Here is a 21932-nt window from a genome sequence, read left to right as displayed (position 1 = left end):
CATGGCACAATTGGGTCAAAAAGGATCTGGGCTGCTCGAGATCAAATCATGCAAGCTCACCTATTTGTGCTTCATCATATTGCGGAGGTTCACCCACATTTAGAAAAGCACATGGATAGTTTGCGTGTTGAATATCCATCAAAAGGGGAAAGAGCACTAATTCAGTTGCATAATAAGATGTTTGTGAAGTGGTTCCATGATCGTGTGATGCGTCAATTGGATGAGACTGTGTCTGATACAATAAAGTGGCTAGCTTATGGTCCAAAGGAAGATGTTCATTCATTTGAGGGATATGATATAAATGGGTACACATTTTGGACTGAAAGTCGGGATCAGAAATCCTCATCGACTCAAAATAGTGGTGTCACTCTTGTGGCTTCATCAAGAGAGTTTGCAAGTGCGAAGGATACATCACCAGTTGACGCACTGTTATCATACTATGGACGAATTCAGGAAATATGGGAACTAGATTACCGTGACTTCAAGGTTGGTCTATTCAAGAATAAATGGGTCGATAATAATAGGCGCAACGTGAGAAATGATGACTTCACTCTTGTAGATCTTGGCCACTTGCGGGATAGTCTTGAACCATTCATCCTTGCATCTCAAGCTAAGCAAGTGTTCTATGTAACTGACCCGTCCGATCCAAGATGGTCCATCGTCCTGGATGGCAAAAGGAGAATTTTAGGGGTTGGAGAGGTTGAGGACGAGGAAGAATATGATGCATTTGATGATTCTCCCCCTTTAACTGCTCCTACACTTGATGTAGCAACTGATGTAGATGATGATAGATCTTATATTCGATCTAACCACAATGAGGGAATACACGAATGAGGTACTTTTATTAATGCATGTTTTATTTACTAAATATCTTATGCTCTAACAACTTTATTTATTTCGGGAAGTGTTTTATTTTTTTGTATTTTCAACGTATAAGCATGTAATATGAACTAAATATATGAATTGTTTAGAGGATTATATGTGAATTTGTTATGAATCCAAAGAAGTTGGGTAAGTGTTTGTCTTTCTTCGTGCCTCAGCTTTGATTGCCATTACTGATGACTAACAACATGCTTTGCTTGTTTACTGTAGGTGTGCACATATCATGGATCCTAATGAGAACCTTCATTCCGATGAGGATATGGATGATGATGATGGTGACGAGTTGTATGATGTTAATAAGGAGACGGATATGGGGGAACCGGAAGACCAAGCTTATGACAAGTTCCAACATAAGCTTGATGAATTTGAGCGTATAGCTGAAACAGCCCCACCTATTGATGATAATGTGGTTACCGAAGTTGTAGGTGATTCACATTGTGAAACTCAAATGCAAAGGCAAGTGAAAAAAACCGGTGGTGGAGGAGGGGTAAAGCCACCGGTGAACAGAAGGAGTAGGGGTGCTACTATAGATTTCAAGAAACCCGGCGTTCCTATGATGCTTGAGTTTGATAAGTTAGGTCAACCTACTGGCCAATGGCGCGACAAATTTTCTAGTCAAGTTGGCATTCTAACTCGTAAAATACCAATCACACTTGAGTTTGCCGATATACCTCACGGGTTGCTTCAAACATTTTGGGACGATACTATGGTAAGTATTTATTTCAATCATCACACTTTTATTTTAAATTCATATATATCTTGGCAAAAAAAAAAAAAATTGCAAAAACCTCCCCCGGGCCTAACCTGAGGGCTGCAGCCGGCAGTTGCCCGGCGGCGCTGCTGCTTGGGTGCTGCAGCTGCCTGGGCAGCAGCCTGGGCTGCTGCAGCTGCCTGGGTGCTGCAGCTCCCTAGGCAGTAGCTTGGCCTGCTACAGCTGCCTGGGCAGTAGCCTAGGCTGCTGCAGCTGCCTCGGCTGCTGCCTGGGTGCTGCAGCTGCCTGGGCAGTAGCCTGGGCTGCTGCAGCTGCCTCGGCTGCTGCCTTACCTGATTCCCGAGTTTTTTTCCCCTTTTTTTCATTTTTTTTCTCTTGCCTAACGTGGATGTTTGCGCCAATTACAGAGTATATTCCATATTCCTGATGAGCCGGCCAAGAGAAAAGTCTTTGAAGCTTTTGTACAAGAGAGATTCAAAAACTTCAAGAGTTACTTGAGGACGAGATGGATCCATAAGAGAAGAAAGAGAATACCAAAGAAAAATGTGCCTGCAGATGGAAAAGAAGAGAAACCTGATAAGAAACCGTGGGATTTATATCCACAAATAACGATGGATGATTGGGAGAAGTTTTTTGAAAAATCTTCCACTAGGACCGCACTTGTATGTTTTTATTTATCAATAGAGTCGGCTACTCATATTTAGTTTCTTACAATGACTGATGCTAACATATATTTCTGAATGTGTAGGAAAAAAGCGAACAAGCTAGAATCAATGCCGGAAAGAAATTGTATAGCCATCATATGGGTTGTAAGACCATTGCGGAGTCAAGACCAAAGTGGGTCAAAGCGGGTCTATACCCCAAATCCATAATGTCATCAACTGATAAACCACTTTCTTCCACGGTCACAACTTTGGTTAATCGTTCAATTGACTGGTGGTATGCTATGCATGGGATGGACAAGGAAACCGGCAAGTATGTCATGCAACCGGATAAGAAATTAGTAGCAGATGCACTTGTAAGCAAATTTTTCTACTTATTAATTATATTTCCTTGTCAAGTACATTGTACTTAGATCTGATAAATTTTTGTGTTGTTAAAGCTCGAGCATACTTCGGAAGTGATTGAAGGCAAGCTGACTCCAAGCATCGAACATGATCCTTTCACCTTAGCTTTGGGAAAACCATACCACCCTGGGCGAGTAATTGGTTTTGGCGGGAAACAACTAGGGTGGGAGAAGGTGATGGGTTCAGAATACACCAAATCAGCAAAAAGCAGATCAAGTGTTAATTCGCCACATCGGATTGATGAGAAGGAAAAGGAATCAATTAAGGCGGAGATACGCGCGGAGCTGCAAGAACAGATGCAAAGTCAATTCAATGCCATTCTGAAGCACATGAACTTGCCGCCTTTGCCATTTCCCTCGAGTACCCCAGTAGACTCATGTAGTCACCCAGGAGGCCCCGAGGACGATCCAGTAGTTGAGAGAGAGGTAATTTTAGTACAACTACGAATTACGTCATATGAAGTTCGTCTAATGAGGTCGTTTGCATGCATGTTTAATTATTTTACTTTTGCAGGATCCTAGTCCTATGGATGCAGAGTCACTGAAGAGAGCAAATCCGATGCCTGAACCTTTCCCAGATGTTAAGGTGAACTTCACTACGTAATCATCTTTTCTTATGTTAGGCTTTCGTTTGTTATTTCTTAACTTATGTCCTAACTCCTAACCAAATATGTAGGAAGAGACGCCTTGTGAGCTTCTTCACCCCGGGGAAAACACCGGTGGACAATTGCAGTTGGTGGGGTATGGTAGTGCACAACCTTTTGACAAGGTCCATTTTAAGTCTAATACTAGCACCCATTACATCTCGGTCGGGATCGATTCTATAGTTGCTGGGTTTGAGGAATTACCACTACCGGTGTCAAGAGAGGAATATGATTTTTTTTTAAGCTGCGTGACGCGACCGGGAGCTTTGTGCAATGGCCACGTGATCGGTTGAGGTTGGTAGGAGGGGTAAGTAAACACTACTTGTATGTAAATACTTGTATGTAACTAGATTAACATGTGCTTTGTGCAATGACCATGTTCTTTTATGCTACTAGATTACTATGGAAATTCATTCCGCTAAAAGGAAGAAGGTGGAGAAGCCAAAATCCAAGGAAGAAGGTCCTCCGAAGATGGAACAAGGACAAGTGTCGAAGAAGAGTTTGAGAGCTTCATGTACTCCACTCGTAGAAGCCAATGTCCTTAGGTCGCTTTCGAAAGCATGTACTTTTCTTCACAACCGTGTTAGTGAGTTGCCTACGGGTACACATATTCAAGTGAACTTGCCTAAGGCATTGTTCCACTATGATGAGGATGCGATCGCATACATTTCTAGAGAGGATGTGACGGAATTTCTAACCGGTTCCATGCTTAACATTTCCATCATTCAAACTTTCATGAGGTAAATTAACGAGACTATTTCTAAACATATTGTATTTTTGATATTTTCGTACCAAAACAATGCAACTAGTAATTACTTGCACACATTACTTTCTTGAAGGTCACTACAGGAGCTCCTTGCTGGTAAACCCGATGGTGAAGCAGTAGTTGGGTGGTTATGCCCCGAGCAGACCTCCGTAACCAAATGCTTGCATAACCCTCGTGATGTGATAGATTACCTTGAGCAGGGTATTAGAGAATCAATGCGTGCGGGAAACAAGTTCTTACTAGCCCCTTGTTTTGAGGAGTAAATTTAAATATGTCACTCTTAATTTGTTTGTTAAGTATAGATGTTGACGCATAAAAATTGATGGATTGATATTTGCTTTAAAATACATGTAGTCTACATTCGAGCCTTATGGTGATTTGTGTTTCCAATAACACAATCTACTACTTTGACTCGGCTCGTATATGGCCACCAAAGAAGTTGCTAGTGAATAACCTATTGAATAGGTACATACCGCTTCCTATATATTGTTTTGTATCATCACCTAAGTGATTGAGTGGCTATGTTCCTAAATCGTTTGTTTTTTATTTTTTTGAAGTGTTATGAAGAAGTTGAATTGTCGTTCGGTTGCGGGTCCCACGTGGAAATATACGAAGGTAAAGCCTTGATATATTGATTTATTTAATAAAATTTCCTTGTGTCATGTTAGTGTGCGCAACAAGACAACGGCGTTGACTGTGCCCTCTACGTAATGAGGTTTATGCATGACATAGTCAATAGGTGCACTAAAGCCCAACACATTGAGGAGGTACTTGTTTTTACTTTTTTCCGGTTCGATTTCGGGTAAAAGTCGTCCTAAAACTAAGTATAATGCTAATTTGCTATGATTCCAAACATTAGACACCTAAGACTAGTTGTAACTGACATGTTATGATAAAGAAATAGCTCATTAGATAAGAAATGTAGAAATCGGGCAAAGTAGAAGTCAAATAGGCGATTTTGGGTAAAAGTCGTCCTAAAACTTAGTTGAATGCTAATTTGCTATTATTTCAAACATTAGACACCTAAGACTAGTTATAATTGACATGTTATGATAAAGAAATAGCTCATTAGATAAGAAATGTAGAAATCGGGCAAAGTAGAAGTCAAAAGGCGATTTTTGGTAAAAGTCGTCCTAAAACTTAGTTGAATGCTAATTTGCTATGATTTCAAACATTAGACACCTAAGACTAATTATAATTGACATGTTTCGATAAAGAAATAGCTCATTAGTTAAGAAATGTAGAAAACGGGCAAAGTAGTAGTGAAATAGGCGATTTCGGGTAAAAGCCGTCCTAAAACTTAGTAGAATGCTATGTTGCTATGATTTCAAACATTAGACACCTAAGACTAGTTGTAATTGACATGTTATGATAGATAAATAGCTCATTAGATAAGAAATGTAGAAAACAGGCAAAGTAGTAGTGAAATAGGCGATTTCGGGTAAAAGTCGTCCTAAAACTTAGTAGAATGCTAAGTTGCTATGATTTCAAACATTAGATAGCTAAGACTAGTTGTAATTGACATGTTATGATAGATAAATAGCTCATTAGATAAGAAATATAGAAAACGGGCAAAGTAGTAGTGAAATAGGCGATTTCGGGTAAAAGTCATCCTAAAACTTAGTAGAATGCTAAGTTGCTATGATTTCAAAAATTAGACACCTAAGACTAGTTGTAATTGACATGTTATGATAGATAAATAGCTCATTAGATAAGAAATGTAGAAAACGGGCAAAGTAGTAGTGAAATAGGCAATTTTTGGTAAAAGCCATCCTAAAACTTAGTAGAATGCTAAGTTGCTATGATTTCAAACATTACACACCTAAGACTAGTTGTAATTGACATGTTTTGATAGATAAATAGCTCATTAGATAAGAAATGTAGAAAACGGGCAAAGTAGTAGTAAAATAGGCGATTTCGGGTAAAAGTCGTCCTAAAACTTAGTAGAATGCTAAGTTGCTATGATTTCAAACATTAGACACCTAAGACTAGTTGTAATTGACATGTTATGATAGATAAATAGCTCATTAGATAAGAAATGTAGAAAACGGGCAAAGTAGTAGTGAAATAGGCGATTTTTGGTAAAAGTCGTCCTAAAACTTAGTAGAATGCTAAGTTGCTATGATTTCAAACATTACACACCTAAGACTAGTTGTAATTGACATGTTATGATAGATAAATATCTCATTATATGAGAAATGTAGAAATCAGGCAAAGTAGTTGTGAAATAGACGTTTTTTTGGTAAAAGTCGTCCTAAAACTTAGTAGAATGCTAAATCGGGCAAGTTAGAATGATGTTTGAAATATTTAACATATATACATTATTATTTTTTAATTATTAGTTTGAATTTTATGTAATATATGAATGATGTTTAATGTTTGGTATTTTTTTTCTTTTCAAAGGTTTGTAAGATTCAAAGGGAAGACCCTTTGACAAAGGAAAAAGTTGATGAAATTCGCGTCGTCCTAAAACTTAGTAGAATGCTAAGTTGCTATGATTTCAAAAATTAGACACCTAAGACTAGTTGTAATTGACATGAATAGCTCATTAGATAAGAAATGTAGAAAACGGGCAAAGTAGTAGTGAAATAGGCGATTTTTGGTAAAAGTCGTCCTAAAACTTAGTAGAATGCTAAGTTGCTATGATTTCAAACATTACACACCTAAGACTAGTTGTAATTGACATGTTATGATAGATAAATATCTCATTATATGAGAAATGTAGAAATCAGGCAAAGTAGTTGTGAAATAGACGTTTTTTTGGTAAAAGTCGTCCTAAAACTTAGTAGAATGCTAAATCGGGCAAGTTAGAATGATGTTTGAAATATTTAACATATATACATTATTATTTTTTAATTATTAGTTTGAATTTTATGTAATATATGAATGATGTTTAATGTTTGGTATTTTTTTTCTTTTCAAAGGTTTGTAAGATTCAAAGGGAAGACCCTTTGACAAAGGAAAAAGTTGATGAAATTCGCAACATGTGGGCTTTTTTTGTGACATTTGATGGCATCTAGGTAGAATATATAATATATATGTGTTATTTAGATAATGAATGAGATTGAGTTTTTTTTTTATTTATGAACAATTAATATTTAGTTACTATATCTTTTTTATTTTTATTAAATCCATATGTACATTATATTACTTATTTGTAATTAGTAGTATACATTATTTATGAGTTTTATATATGTTATTATTATTATGCATTTTATTGTTATTGAATTATTATTATTCCAAAATTTGTAATATTTTTAATTAATTATTATTAATTATTAATATTAATTAATAATAATATTAATAATAATAATAATTTTTAAAATTACAGATTAATGTGCATATCAAAACAGGTCACTAGTAATATTATTATTAATAATTATTATACATATAAAAATAAAAATAAAAATAAAAAAATAAAAAAATTACAAATGGGAAGCGGTTTAGCGCCAAAACCGCTTGCCATTTGCACTGGACATAATGTTATGTGAAGTGCAAATGGCAAGCGGTTTTGGCGCACTTCGAACGACGCCTACAATTTGGCGACTCCGTTGGGGAGGATTCTTGATTATTTATCGATTTGAGTGATCGATATTTAATTAAGATGAGTGGATGAGACTTGAAAGATTCTTGAATTGCATTCATGCGATTTAATTGGCATTGTCACATATGCATATGCTATTTAGGTTACCTATTTTTCCACAATAGTACGTGTTCTACGTATGTGGCTATCCCGGGGGATTTAAGCTCTATCAACCCAAAAACGCTCATGGAAATAAGGGTTCATCCGAGTTTTTAAATCCACCCAAACCATGGAGTCGAGTTCGATTTCATCACGAACTCGCGGAGCCGCCCGTTGGCATACACCCTCGAGGGAGGCTGCCTTGCTAACGCGTCCAAACTCTTAACCATGGTAACCTTTGACACCCAAAAGTTTGACCATAGTGAAACTTAGATCTTGACTTTAGGTTGCGAACTTCATTACATCATTCGTGACGATGTGCTTATATGTGCATTTTTTTATTATTATTTTTTATTAAACCCAAAAGTTTGACCCTAGTGGAATTCCTTCCCGTGTGAGATTGAGAGTTCGTATGATGGATCTAATAATACTCTCTTTGCTGCTTCCTTGAATAACGTATCCTTTGTTAGTCCAAGTTTCGATTTACTTGAATCATACTATTATTATAACATTAGAATTCAATTACACAACGCGTAACCTACCAATGGAGTTTCGAGTACTAGAGAGTGGGACAAAGGTTAAGGTTTTGGATTATAACTCGACGGTAGAGATTGTTTCCAAGGTACAAAAGTACTTGCCTCGACTGATCATCCTATACACCTTCATGGTTACTACATTGTTGGGTCAGGATTTGGCAACTTTAACAACGAAAAGGATCCTTTGAATTATAATCTTGTTGATCCTCCGTATCTAAACAAAGTTGCAGTTTTGTGTAACGGATGGACTGCTATCAAATTTAAGGCTGACAATCCAAGTATTTCTATACATACATCTTGTATTATGCAAATTAAAACTGTATTATATTTTGGAAATTTTGAAAAAAACTGAAGGACTTGTGTCTTCGATAAATGCAATTACTAGATATATCAAGGATCACTATTATGGAGATAATAAGTTAATTCTCTTGGGGCATCATCATCTGTTGCTAGACTATGAGAGATGATCTTTGAGCTAGTGAAATAGTCCAAAGCCCGCTAGAATGGATCCTATGAGGTCACACACAAAGGTATTGGGTTAAGCAAGTAAGAGGGCCCATTAATGGGCCTTATGAGCATTTAACTAATCATGAATAGGATTGGGCTAGTGTAGTTTGATTGGGATTAGGAATTGGGCTTTGCATGGATTCTTATTTAGAGATGTTATCTATAAATAAGATCCATGCCTAGGGTTAAAATATGAAGTCACAATTAACTTACAGTTAATTGTGAATCAAGGCAACCAAATCCCAAAAAGCCTAACCTCCCCTCTCTCTCTCTCTCTCTCTCTCTCTCACGGCACCCCTCTCCCCCCCTGGACTTGCGGCCGGCCACCCCTAGTGGCGTTCGTGGTGGTTCGTGACTGGTTCGTTGTTCATACTTCTCCGTAGAAAGTCGATTGAAGAGTTCGATCGTGACTAACCAGCATTAGTGGGAGTCTTAATCCGTGCATGTAGACCAAGTAGAGGAATCACGTTTGAGGTTCTTTGTCTCCCTTGTTCTTGCTCGATTACTAGTGGAATCACGCTTCAAAGGTATAATTCTTACTCTTTATGTGTTATGCATGAGATCCTTGGTTTGGTGCTTTATTAATATGATTCATGTTTATTCCGCTGCGTAGTACCTATAATTCCCTACATTGGTATCAGTTAGCCTCTTGCAATTACATATATTGAGTGTTAATTCTTTGATAATCCACAATTTTAATTCAATTAGGAGGGAGAATAATTTAATTATGGGTCAATTATTATATTAAATGTGATTTAACAATATAGAATCATTAAAAGTTGTTTAATTTGCTCTAACATTGATCCGAAAATTGCCCTATATTATTCGAAAAATTCGAACCCCCCACCCTAATATTTCGAAAATTTTGAAATCATAAACCCTAATTTGTGAAATTTGTGTTTTTGGTTTTGATTTAATTCGAAAGTTTTATGTTTAGAGAATTTAATCTCTTTGATCTCATGTTAAATTATGATTTTTTCATGATAAAATTTTTTAATTTAAAAGTTAAATTGAATTGGGATTAAATTCATGAAGAACCCTAATTTTGAAATTAAGTATGATTTAGTTTTAAAATTAGAAGGACCACTCTAATTTAATTTTAATAAAATTGTTTTGTTTTAAATTAAAAAAAAAAAAATTTAAGGTGCGGCAGCCGCGGCTGGGTGGCGCAGCCACGGCGACTGCCGCACCGGCGGTGGTCAAGGAGGGAGGGTGGGGTGGGCAGGGTACGAACAGAGGCAGCGCAGTAGTGCACCACCTTGTTACGTGTGCTGCTGCTGTTCGTGCGTCGCTGCGGGGCAGCGTATACCGTAAGGTGTACGACCACCGTGGCCGGCTTCGGCTGGCCTCACCACGGTGGCTGGCGCGATTTTCAAAAAAAAAATTATTTTATTTTATTTTGGATAAAAATCAGTTTTCAAAATTAAAAAAAATATTAAAAAATAAGTTTTAATTTTGAAAAGATCATTAACAAAGTTAAAGTTGTTAATTTTGTAAGATAGGATAATTATGGAGCAAAAGATTCTATTTGGATAATAATTGATTAAATAATATGATTATCCCATAATTATTTTAGGATATTAATTGATTTAAAATATGTGATTAGCAAGTAATTAGGATAGAATTTCTTAAAAGCTAGGATAATCATGGAAAATAAATATGATTTATCGTCCATAATTAAAATAAGATTTGATTCTATCTCATACCTAAATTAAAATATATGATATTTTATAATTGGTTATGAATAATATATGATATTATCTAATTACAGTTATTAATTAAAATATGAGATATTTAGGAGCCATGTTTCCTTAATGTTGAACATTCGATGTTGTAGTTTAGGAAATCATGATAAGTGATTTATTATATGACATTTTATAATATATGATGTTATTTATTTCTATATAGACTACTATGGCCCATAGATTCTAAATACGATTTGTGCATCGTGATGTATTTTTGTAATCTAAATACGGTCTGCGTACCGTTAAATATTTTTGTAATTTATTTTATTTTATTTAAGTAGTAGATAGAATATAATAGTATTACAGGTTGCAGTTAATCCATGAAATCCATGGAGTGAAGGCCCAAAGGAGCAAGATGGATGAGATCCATGAAGGTTCAAGTGGGAGCTTTTAGCTTTATTAGTTTTTCTTTGGACTAAGGGGCCATATTATGTCATGTTTTATTTATGCATTAGTAGATTATGCATGTTATATTTTATTTATGTTGTTTGATGATGCGCTAGAGTTCACTAAATAATCACAACGTAATGAATCTAGGTCCCAGTAATATTGAGGTAGCTTTTCCAATCAAAAACCTGATGAAACCTTCGATATTTATGATGGGTCATGCCAAAGCAAGGTGTCATATTATATCTTAGGGGAGTGGGGGTAAAACAAATTTTACACTTTTGATTGGTTATACTCAACAAGGTTACCTAAAGAGTTTAGAACCTTGAAGCTAAGGGTAATAATTAAACATGTGATGGGTAATTATTCAACCAAGAATTATAAAGAGTTGTAATCAGTGAAGAGTTTACTCACCTTGAAAATGTAATAGTTCATGGTAGGGCCAAAGTCCGGCCAATTATTGCAAAAATAAAGGGTCTTGGAATCATTTAATTCAACAGGGATCAATTAAAAATTGAATAAATGTTTTAAAGTTACCAGTTTTAAAATCGCTTATGGTACTTTAAATTTATTAAACATAATTATTGAACTTTGCCTCGTTTTTTTTGTTTGTAGATGAATAACTTATACGACAACACTGTTTTACCAATGAAACTTAATTTAAGGCTGAATCTCAGAAACTTCAGGGAATGGGAAAATGAGTTGAGAAAAGTTCTCACAAGCCATGGGCTTGAATCTCGCTTATATATTCCTGTTGAGAGCGAGTATACAGAGGGTTATAAAGCTGAAAGGCATGCTGAAATTGTTTCAGATGCAGATAAATTCAGAAGACTCATTTTAGAATCTATTCCAATCTGTTGGAAAAGAAGATTCAGGCATTACGAGCTAACCAACTTGCATAAATGTCTTCGTGCTATCTGTCGAGGTGGCATTGGGGCATTAGGAAGTGGAGGCTTCAAATATCAAAATGTAAGAGAGGTCGTTAACTCGATCCCTCAGATTTACTATTCCTGGACTGAGAACGTTAGGTATGAGGCTTACAGTGTTCATTGTAAGATAATGACTAAGAAACTCATGCCTGGTCAGTCAGTAAGGGCCCATGTCAGGGAACTGATTGAAATGTTCAATCATATGGATGTCCTTGGGAAACCGGTTGATGATGACTCTGCTCATGATATTATCTTGTTCTCACTCCACGTTGGTTTTGACATTGTCAAGCTCACTCATATTGATGAGGGATCGTCAATGACATTGATCAACCTTTTACTTAACCATGCTGAGGAGTTCCTGAAAAGGAGAGGAAGCGAATGCTTCTTTTTAGGTAGTTGGCCATGCCATACACCATGGTGTCCCAATTATACGCTAGTGAAAATAGAAGGTAAAGAGTTACTTGATGTTTTTGTTGTAAAAATTAATCTTGCTTCATCTTCCACTTGGGTATTTGATACCGGATGTGGTGCTCACATCGTTAATAACGTGCAGGGCTTGAGAGAAAGTAAGAAGTTAGCAAAAGGGGAAGTAACACTTCGAGTAGGAAATGGAGCAAAAGTTGCTGCACTTTCTATTGGAAGTTATCACTTGAGACTTCCCTCTGGACTTATTTTAGTTCTTAATAACTGTTATTATGTACCAAAAATAACTAAAAACATTATTTTAGTTCCTGTTTTAGATTCTGAAGGATTTTCATTTGAAATAAGAGATAAATGTTGTTTTATTTCTAAAGAAAACATGTTACATGCTAACGCAAAGTTAATTAATGGTTTGTATGTCTTAGAATATACAACTTATGTCTACAACATTGATCATAAAAAGCAAAGAACAGATGGTTCAAACCCAACTTACCTGTGGCATTGTAGGCTTGGTCACATCAACCAAAAGCGCATCCAGAAATTACATAAGGATGGACTCATTTCTTCATTTGATTATGAATCATTTGAAAATTGTGAGTCATGCTTGCTTGGGAAAATGACTAAGTCACCCTTCACGGGTATAGGTGAAAGAGCTAGTGACCTTTTGGGACTCATACATACAGATGTGTGTGGACCAATAAGTTCAAAATAAATGGGTGGATTTAATTACTTCATTACTTTTACTAATGATTTATGTAGATATGGTTTTGTTTACTTAATGAAAAACAAGTCGGAATCCTTTGAAAAGTTCAAAGAATTCCAGAATGTAGTACAAAACCAACTTGGGAAAACTATTAAAGCATTACGATCTGATCGTGGTGGTGAATATTTAACCCAAGAATTTGATGGGAATTTGATTAATTGTGGAATACTTTCACATTTAACTCCTCCATGAAAGCCACAGTTGAATGGTGTGTCAGAAAGGAGGAATAGGACTTTACTAGATATGGTGAGGTCCATGATGAGCTTTATTGATCTTCACATATTATTTGGGGATATGCATTAGAAGCAGCTGCCAGAATACTAAACAGAAGCCCGTCCAAAGCAGTTGAGAAGACACCATATGAGTCATGGACTAGAAAAGTTCCAAAGTTGTCTTATCTCAAGATTTGGGGATGTGAAGCCTATGTAAAACGTTTACAAGGAGATAAACTACACCCTAAATCAGACAAATGTTTCTTTGTGGGTTATCCAAAAGAAACAACGGGGTATTAATTCTACAATCACGAAGATAATAAAGTGTGTGTTGCTCGCGATGGTGTCTTTCTAGAAAAGGAATTCCTCTCTAGAAAGCAAAGTGGGAGTAAAGTGGTTCTCGAAGAGATTCGAGACGAGCAACAAATAGATGTGGATAACACCACATTAGAGGCGAGGGCGAATGAGCCAATTAATCATGCGTCGGAGCAAGCTAATTCGACTATCGAGACTCCTATCATCCCACTTGAATCTAATTCATGCAAAAATCTTCAAGGAGTTGGAGAGAATATTTCTATTTTTGCTCCTACCCCACGTAGGTCTGCCATAATAAAAAACAAACAGTTTGTTGAGGTTCTGATAACTGAGGATTCTAAAATCTTCTTATTGGAGAATGAGGAACCTACAACCTACAAGCAAGCTTTGGCGAGCCCCAACTCAGATAAATGGCTTGAAGCCATGAAGTCCGAAATGGAATCGATGTCTGAAAATAAAGTGTGGACCCTAGTTGACTTGCCTGATGGGGTAAAACCTATTGGTTGTAAGTGGGTTTACAAGATTAAAACAGACAAGGATGGAAATGCCTACATCCATAAAACAAGACTGGTTGCGAAAGGATACAAATAGATTCATGGTATTGACTATGATGAAACCTTTTCCCCAGTAGCCATGCTTAAGTCCATTCAGATTCTTCTAGCAATTGCTGCATTTTTTTATTACGAAATTTGGCAGATGGATGTCAAAACCGCCTTCTTGAATGGGTTCTTGACGAAGGAAGTGTATATGAAACAACCTGAGGGTTTTGAAGATCCAGAAAATCCTAGAAAGGTATGCAAACTTCATAAATCTATTTATGGATTGAAGTAAGCATCCAGGAGTTGGAATCTTCGTTTTGATGAAGCAATCAAACAGTTTGATTTTCTCAAAAGTGAAGAGGAACCTTGTGTATACAAGAAGTCTAGTGGGAGCAGCATAGTTTTCCTAGTCCTGTATGTGGATGACATACTACTCATGGGAAATGACATACCAATGCTTGAGTCAGTCAAGGAATGGTTGAAGAGTTGTTTTTCCATGAAGGACTTGGGTAACGCCGAGTACATTTTGGGAATCAAGATCCATCGAGACAGGTCACGAAGGATGATTGGACTAAGTCAAGAGAATTATATTGATAAGGCTCTGGACAGGTTCGAGATGACAAACTCCAAGAGAGGATTTCTCCCCATGTCCCATGGCATTACGCTCAGTAAATCTCAATGTCCGGTTATGCCGGATGAGATGAGAAGTATGGCTATCACTCCTTATGCTTCTGCAATAGGATCGATAATGTATGCCATGATTTGTACAAGGTCGGGTGTTGCATTTGCTCTAAGCATATGTAGCAGGTTTTAAGCAAATCCAGGTGATGCACACTGGACAACTGCCAAGAACATCCTCAAGTACTTGAGAAGAACGAAAGGAATGTTTCTAGTATATGGTGGCGAAGATGAGTTGGCTGTCAAAGGTTATACGGATGCGAGTTTCCAAACAAACAGACATGACTTTAGATCACAGTCTGGGTACATTTTCTGTCTAAATGGAGGAGCAGTGAGCTGGAAGAGTTCAAAGCAGAGCACTGTCGCAGACTCTACAACAGAATCAGAATATTTGGCTGCAGTTGAAGCAGCCAAAGAAGCAGTTTGATAAAGAAGTTCCTAACAGAGCTAGATATCATACCAAGCGCTCAAAAGGGAATCGAGTTGCATTGTGACAACAATGGCACAATTTCTCAATCAAAGGAGCCTAGGTCACACTTCAAATCCAAACATGTTGAGAGGAAGTATCACCTCATTTGAGAGATCGTTAACAGAAGAGATGTGAAGATGTGCAAAGTTCGTACGGATGAGAATATCGCTGATCCACTTACTAAACCCCTTCCACTACCTAAGCATGAGAAACATGCTAGTGAAGTTGGATTGAAGCAAATGATGTAATTAGAAGTTGTATTTATTTTTGGAGAAAAATAAGTTACATAAGTAATACATTCAGTTGCAGAATTATGTTTAATCATAAATTTTATCATTTCTCTTATTTAAACATGGTTTCAATATTAAATAAAATGTCCAAAAAAATTATGGATTGATGGGCTCATCAGGATGATGACCTGGTGAATGGAACCCCACATGTGAACTAAACTCATACATTATTAAAGTTCCTAGTTCGGAATCATTAAACTGGACATAAATGATTTCTAATAATGGACTAGCATGTAATATTGATTGGATAACGCTGTTGCATGGGCTATAGGAGCGTAGCGAAGCTCGGTCAATCACATGGATATGCATGAATGATGCATGATCGAACTATAGACCTACTTTGAAGTTCAAGTATAGAGCTTCCGGATATATTAGTGGATTCCTTTGACATGAGTGGAACATTGATTTCATTCAATGGATGTTATGGCTGTGGTACATTCAAATGTTTGCCCGTAACTGGAGATTATAAAGGGTGTTTCTCGGTTATTTCAGAAGTTGAGTGGGAGCTTTTGTTGCCACAAGATTGGATTGAGTCTACCTATTAAATAGGAATGTGTCTTGGCCCCTTGAAGAGGGAGAATTCAGAAAAATGCATGGCCGTGCTCAAATTCATTACATAGTAATCATTTGTTCTGTGAATCTCACTCAGTTTTTCAAGAAAAGATTTGTAGACTAATATGATCACGACATGAGATGCAATCATATTATCAAATTGACACACATTGACTGAAGGAATTTGAATATTGCGCACTTGTCTTAGACAAGTGGGAGATTGAAGGAGTTGTGTCTTCGATAAGTGCAATTACTAGATATATCAAGGATCACTATTATGGAGATAATAAGTTCATTCTCTTGGGGTGTCATCATCTATTGCTAGACTATGAGAGATGATCTTTGGGCTAGTGAAATAGTCCAAAGCCCGCTAAAATGGATCCTATGAGGTCACACACAAAGGTATTGGGTTAAGCAAGTAAGAGGGCCCATTAATGGGCCTTATGAGCATTTAACTAATCAAGAATAGGATTGGGCTAGTGTAGTTTGATTGGGATTAGGAATTGGGCTTTGTCATGGATTCTTTTTTAGAGATGTGATCTATAACTAAGATCCATGCCTAGGGTTGAAATAGGAAGTCACAATTAACTTACACTGAATTGTGAATCAAGGCTACCAAATCCCAAAAACCCTAACCTCCCCCTCTCTCTCACGGCACCCCTATCCCCCCCCCCCCAGACTTGCGGCCGACCACCCCTAGTGGCGTTCGTGGTGGTTCTTGACTAGTTCGTTGTTCATACTTCTCCGTAGAAAGTAGATTAAAGAGTTCGATCGCGACTAACTAGCATTAGTGGGGGTCTTAATCCGTGCCTGTGGACCAAGTAAAGGAATCACGTTTGAGGTTCTTTGTCTCCCTTGTTCTTGCTCGATTACTAGTGGAATCACGCTTCAAAGGTATAATTCTTACTCTTTATGTGTTATGCATGAGATCCTTGGTTTGGTGCTTTATGAATATGATTCATGTTTATTCCGCTGCGTAGTACCTATAATTCCCTTACAAAAACTACCTAATAAAACCTACATTTTGTGAGTAACTACTTTCTTCTTAACAAAAAATGTTGTAAAAACTACCTATAAACTTAAAATGTTGTAAGATACTACCTTTGACCGAATTTCCACCGTTGAATTAATTTCATGACGTTGATGCACCTTAAAACACCCCCTGTAGGCGTCATTCGAAGTGCGCCTACGTTAAAAGCATGTTGTGAATATGCTTGGCACTCATAGGAAGTGGGAATTGACATATACGATTAGGGACAAAGCAAAGTAGGGAGCCGCCAACAAGTTTTTTAGGAACTTGTAAACCGTTCACGGATCATAAAAGGCAACCACGATAAGGGACAACGAAGGCAACAACGATTGACCCGTGAAGGTTACACCCCATTCATATTCCATGAGATTACTAACTCCATATGGTTTGGAACCACGAAAGGAGGATCGGGGATGATGGTACGAAGTGAGTCATGGAGTCACATTCGCCCGTATTGGCCTCTACTCGATTCTTATATAGAAAAGCAATCCTGTGATCTCAAAGGCATACAAACAATAATTCAATTCGCTCCAAACTATTATTTAACTAAATTGGTTCAAAATTAATGCACACATAATTCTAAAAATTTGGTGATCACTTGAATTAATAATAAGATTAAAAGGGATCCTAAACCGGTTGTCCAAATTATCTTATTAGTCGTGATTTTCAATTACATATTCCCTTTAAACATGCAATATGGTGATCAAAATAAATAATAGAATCAATATTAATATAAAAACCAATTTAATCACAATTCCAACAACATAAAAATCATTAGAAAAAATAACAATAATAAAAAGAGCATGATCCTTACTTTGAATCTGTTTGTTTACAGCTACAAAATAATAAACGAGTTAGTAACTTCAAGGAAATAATAAAACAATAATTAAATTAAATAAGGTTGATTTTGGGGCCAAACCCTCAAACGATTCTACCTTTCACGCCTTGGTTTAAGGACAGAACCTCGAGTAAGATATGGACTCCTTTGAGTGCTTGAAGAAGGAATTTTGAAGTGAAAAGGGTAGGCTAGTGTTTAGGTTAAGAGCATAGAAGAGAGAAAAATAAGAATAATAAAATTCTGGTTGCCCCGTACATCAGAAATGAGGGGGTATTTATAGGGAAATGTGCTGAGGGAGCACACGGAACCCTAAAATGATAAAAACCCTAAAAAAGTATCCCGTGACACGGTCAGACTGTACCGTGACACGGCTAGACTGTACCGTCAGACGGTACAAGTTCCCGTGACACGGTCAGTTTTGGAGTGACGCGGAAAATTTTCAGAAAACGGAACGGAAAACGCGTTAAGGGTTTATGCGGAAAGGACACGGAACTTCCCGTGTCACGACAGACCTCCCGTGTCACGGGAAGTCCCACCGTCAGACGGGAAGACTTTCCGTGACACGGTCAGGCTGTACCGTGACACGGTCAGTTTCAGTCCATTTTTCCGTCTAAATTCATTTTTAACCCTAATTTCTTTCGGCTTTTTAAGTGCCGATTGATAATTTCGGGCTTTTTTCTGACTTTATTATTCGGACTAAAATAATAAAATAAAATAAAATATTTGGGCCAAAAATAAATAATAAAATAATAAAATAAAAAAAGGTTTGGGCTTAAAATTAATTAATAAGCTTGGGCTAGAATTAAAACTATGCTTTTACCAAACATCGAGACTGATCCATAGACCTTTCAAAAATATGAATTTAATAAAATATGATTTTTTAAGCACTCTCGAGATTAAATACTAAACCCGACCAATAGTGGCGGTGAAAGGTTATTTATCATCGGGTTTGGTTTTGGGGAGACATTTTTAGGTGTCTACAGAAGCCCCCACTTTGACTGAGTTTGTAGAAACGTTAGTTTCGAAAACGATAGTCAAAGTAGTCGATAGGGACGGAGAATGATTTAAGACGTTCTGCGACCCTAAGTCATTCTGTATACGCCGATACCTGCAAAAAAATGTTAATTCCACAAATAAAAGAGTAAACGGATAGAATACATATCTGGCACCAGTGTGTCGGTGACAAACGAGTTTGGTATTTTCCTATGCTTGAAGGAATCTACCGAGTGACATTGGTTGAAACGCTTTCCATGCTTGAGGAAAGCCGACTGAAGAGTTTTGTACCTTTCTAAGCTTGAAGAAAGCTACCGGATAATAATTTCCATGCCTAAGGAAAGTCGACGAACGAATTTGGTGTCATTCTATGCTTGAAGAATTCCACCGATAATGCCTTCCATACTTGAGGAAAGCCGACAAAGGAATTTTGTGGTTTTCTATACTTGAAGAAAAATCCACTGATGATGCTTTCCATACCTGAGGAAAGCCGACTTGGCGGTTTTCTATACTTGAAGAAAAATCCACCGATAACGCTTTCCAAGCCTGAGGAAAGCCGACTGATGAATATGGTGTCATTCTATGCTTGAAGAATTCCACCGATAATGCCTTCCATGCTTGAGGAAAGCCGATTTGGCGGTTTTCTATTCTTGAAGAAAAATCCACCGGATAATACTTTCCATGCTTGAGGAAAGTCGAAAGATGATGAGATTGCAAGTCTCTGTGTATCGAGACCCTTGCGTCATGAAATGATGGTGGTCCGCTTGTCCCCGGACCTGGGCTGTAGATGGTCCGCTTGTCCCCGGACGTGGGCTGTAAATGGTCCGTTTGTCCCCGGACGTGGGCTGTAGATAAGACCTGAAAAAATAAATTTGCCAATGGACTCGTATACACTGTGATTGACTTGACCACTAACTTGACCAAGTTTGACTTGATGTGACATGACATGTATATGACTTGTGAGTGTGTGTGTGTGTGTGTGTATGCAAACACAAGCAAACGAAGATGCAAAAGCAAAAATTTTCCGTCAATTTTTGTCATGAGTGGAGGGTACTGACTTTCTCTCGAAAAAGAAAGATGTGAAAACTGAACTTTTATTTTCGAACTTCCTTCGATGAAAACTTGGAAAAAGTTTTTGAACTTCCCCAAAATAAAATAATGAAAAATGAAAGAAGTTTTGAACTTCCTCCTTGAGCAAGACGAAATGATTCGTATGGATTGAATTGTTTGTCCTGAAAATAATGTATGCATGATGCATGTTCTTAGGCTAGGAGGCTAAGGACAATTACATCATGTGACACGATAGATGAATGAACTTAAGTCATGGAGCTAAGCATCATATATGGTGTAAAGAAGCGATTTTGAACGTCACTTAGGTCTTGAAGCTAAGCACGTATAGTGATTATTGCATAATGAACGTTGCTTAGGTCAAGGAGCTAAGCACGATATGCTTTGTATGATTAAAAATCATTGATATATAAATGTTTCTTAGCACATTATGCGAAACAATGAACATTGCTCAGGAAGCTAAGCAAGAATACAATGTTTCTTCTACTGAATGTTGTCTTTAAATATGATGAAACATGGACAGTGTTGAAACAAGATTTCATGATAAAGGGCTCTTAAAGGGAAGGATAATTGATATAGATATGGATGTGTGAGTGAAGTGTGTGAATGTGATACTAAGGCTGGCTGCAAGGGTTATAGCGATGGAAAGAGATGTGAGAAGAGTTAAAGATGGTGACTCTTCAGGCTGGGTAAGCTAATGTGATTTGGGTTCAAGCCCCCAAGTCTAGCTCTAAATGGGTAGGGATAAGCATTGGATATTCTTTGACTCGATCATGCATGGATATGAATATGAATGTGGCCGCACCTCGATGTGAGGTTGCCTACGTATCCGTTAGGAATCAGGCCGAACGTAGCTCTAACTGAACTTTGCACAAGTGTATGTACACCTCAAAGAGGTCTTTCAAGGGTTGTAATGTGGTTAAGTTGATGGTTTAAGGAAGAAAGAGGTAAAAGGCTCAAGACCCGAGAGAAGTCCCCAAGATGTGTAATTGTGAATTTGAAAATTTTGAATTTTGCAAGTTTATTTTCAACACATATTTTTTTTTTTTTTTTTTTTTTTGCTTTGAATTTTTTTTTTCATTCTTTTGAATCAATGTAGGCAATCTCAGATCATGCGGTCCATCACTCACTTAGCATTCATGTTTCTCAGGCACGGTACCGAGCACTCGATGAGAGACGCAATTTGAGACGTGTTCATATCAAAGACATTGGAACACTTGCCTTTAGACATTGTTTTATTTTTGCTTTGCTACTTTTTTTATTTTACTTGCTTTTTGAATGTTATACAATTACACATCTTCCAATCCCAGGGTTAAGTGAATGTGGGTTGAAGAAATGAAGGACAAACGTTAGACGAGGCTCAAAATGGTTGATGAAGAAATGGAATGTGATTGAACGGTTAACAAGGAATGACATGGTTGCAAAGGTGCCTCAAGTCATTGGTGTACCTTGGGTTTAGTTCGGTAATTGATTTTTTTTTTTTTTTTTTTTTTTTTTTTTTTTTTTTTTTTTTTTAATTGAGAATGAATGAATGAATGAAAAAATTCTATGACCGAGATGTAAAGGAAAATTGCTCATTTTATTAATGGAAAAGGTGAACGAAACACATGAAAAAAAAAATTCAAAGAGGAAAACCTATGCTAGACATGAATGGGGGAATGGAGAAGAATGATAAAGAAAGAAATCATGAAATCTTGCATGAAGGATCTGCGTGCCTTGTATTTATTACTTCTTGCCGCCTGGAGGGACAGGAAGTTTGTTTGCATCCATCAAGTCTTGAATGACGTCCTTCAAATTCCAACATTGCTCTGTAGTGTGGCCCCTTCCTTGATGGTACTTGCAATAGGCATTGGGATTCCATTTGGCGCTCCTTTCTTCAGGTTTTGGCTCTGGAAATAGTCCAATAGGC

The 21932-nt window shown here is 37.1% G+C and overlaps 1 protein-coding gene across 1 annotated transcript in view; it reads left to right on the top strand.

Annotated features, from left to right (window-relative positions):
- Positions 1 to 2465: 2465 nt before the first annotated feature.
- LOC145640304 (uncharacterized) overlaps positions 2466 to 21932 on the top strand; it is a 131815-nt gene continuing 112348 nt past the window's right edge. The window contains 2 exon segments of the mRNA XM_081691604.1: positions 2466 to 2612; positions 3175 to 3246. Of these exon segments, the coding sequence (XP_081547730.1) occupies positions 2466 to 2612; positions 3175 to 3246 (219 nt within the window).

Source organism: Chenopodium album, chromosome 7 (assembly GCF_948465745.1).
Source record: "Chenopodium album chromosome 7, dcCheAlbu1.1, whole genome shotgun sequence".
Taxonomy (NCBI): Eukaryota; Viridiplantae; Streptophyta; class Magnoliopsida; order Caryophyllales; family Amaranthaceae; genus Chenopodium; species Chenopodium album.
The sequence above is the reverse complement of the archived record's forward strand: the minus strand, read 5'-3'. Positions and strand labels throughout refer to the sequence as shown.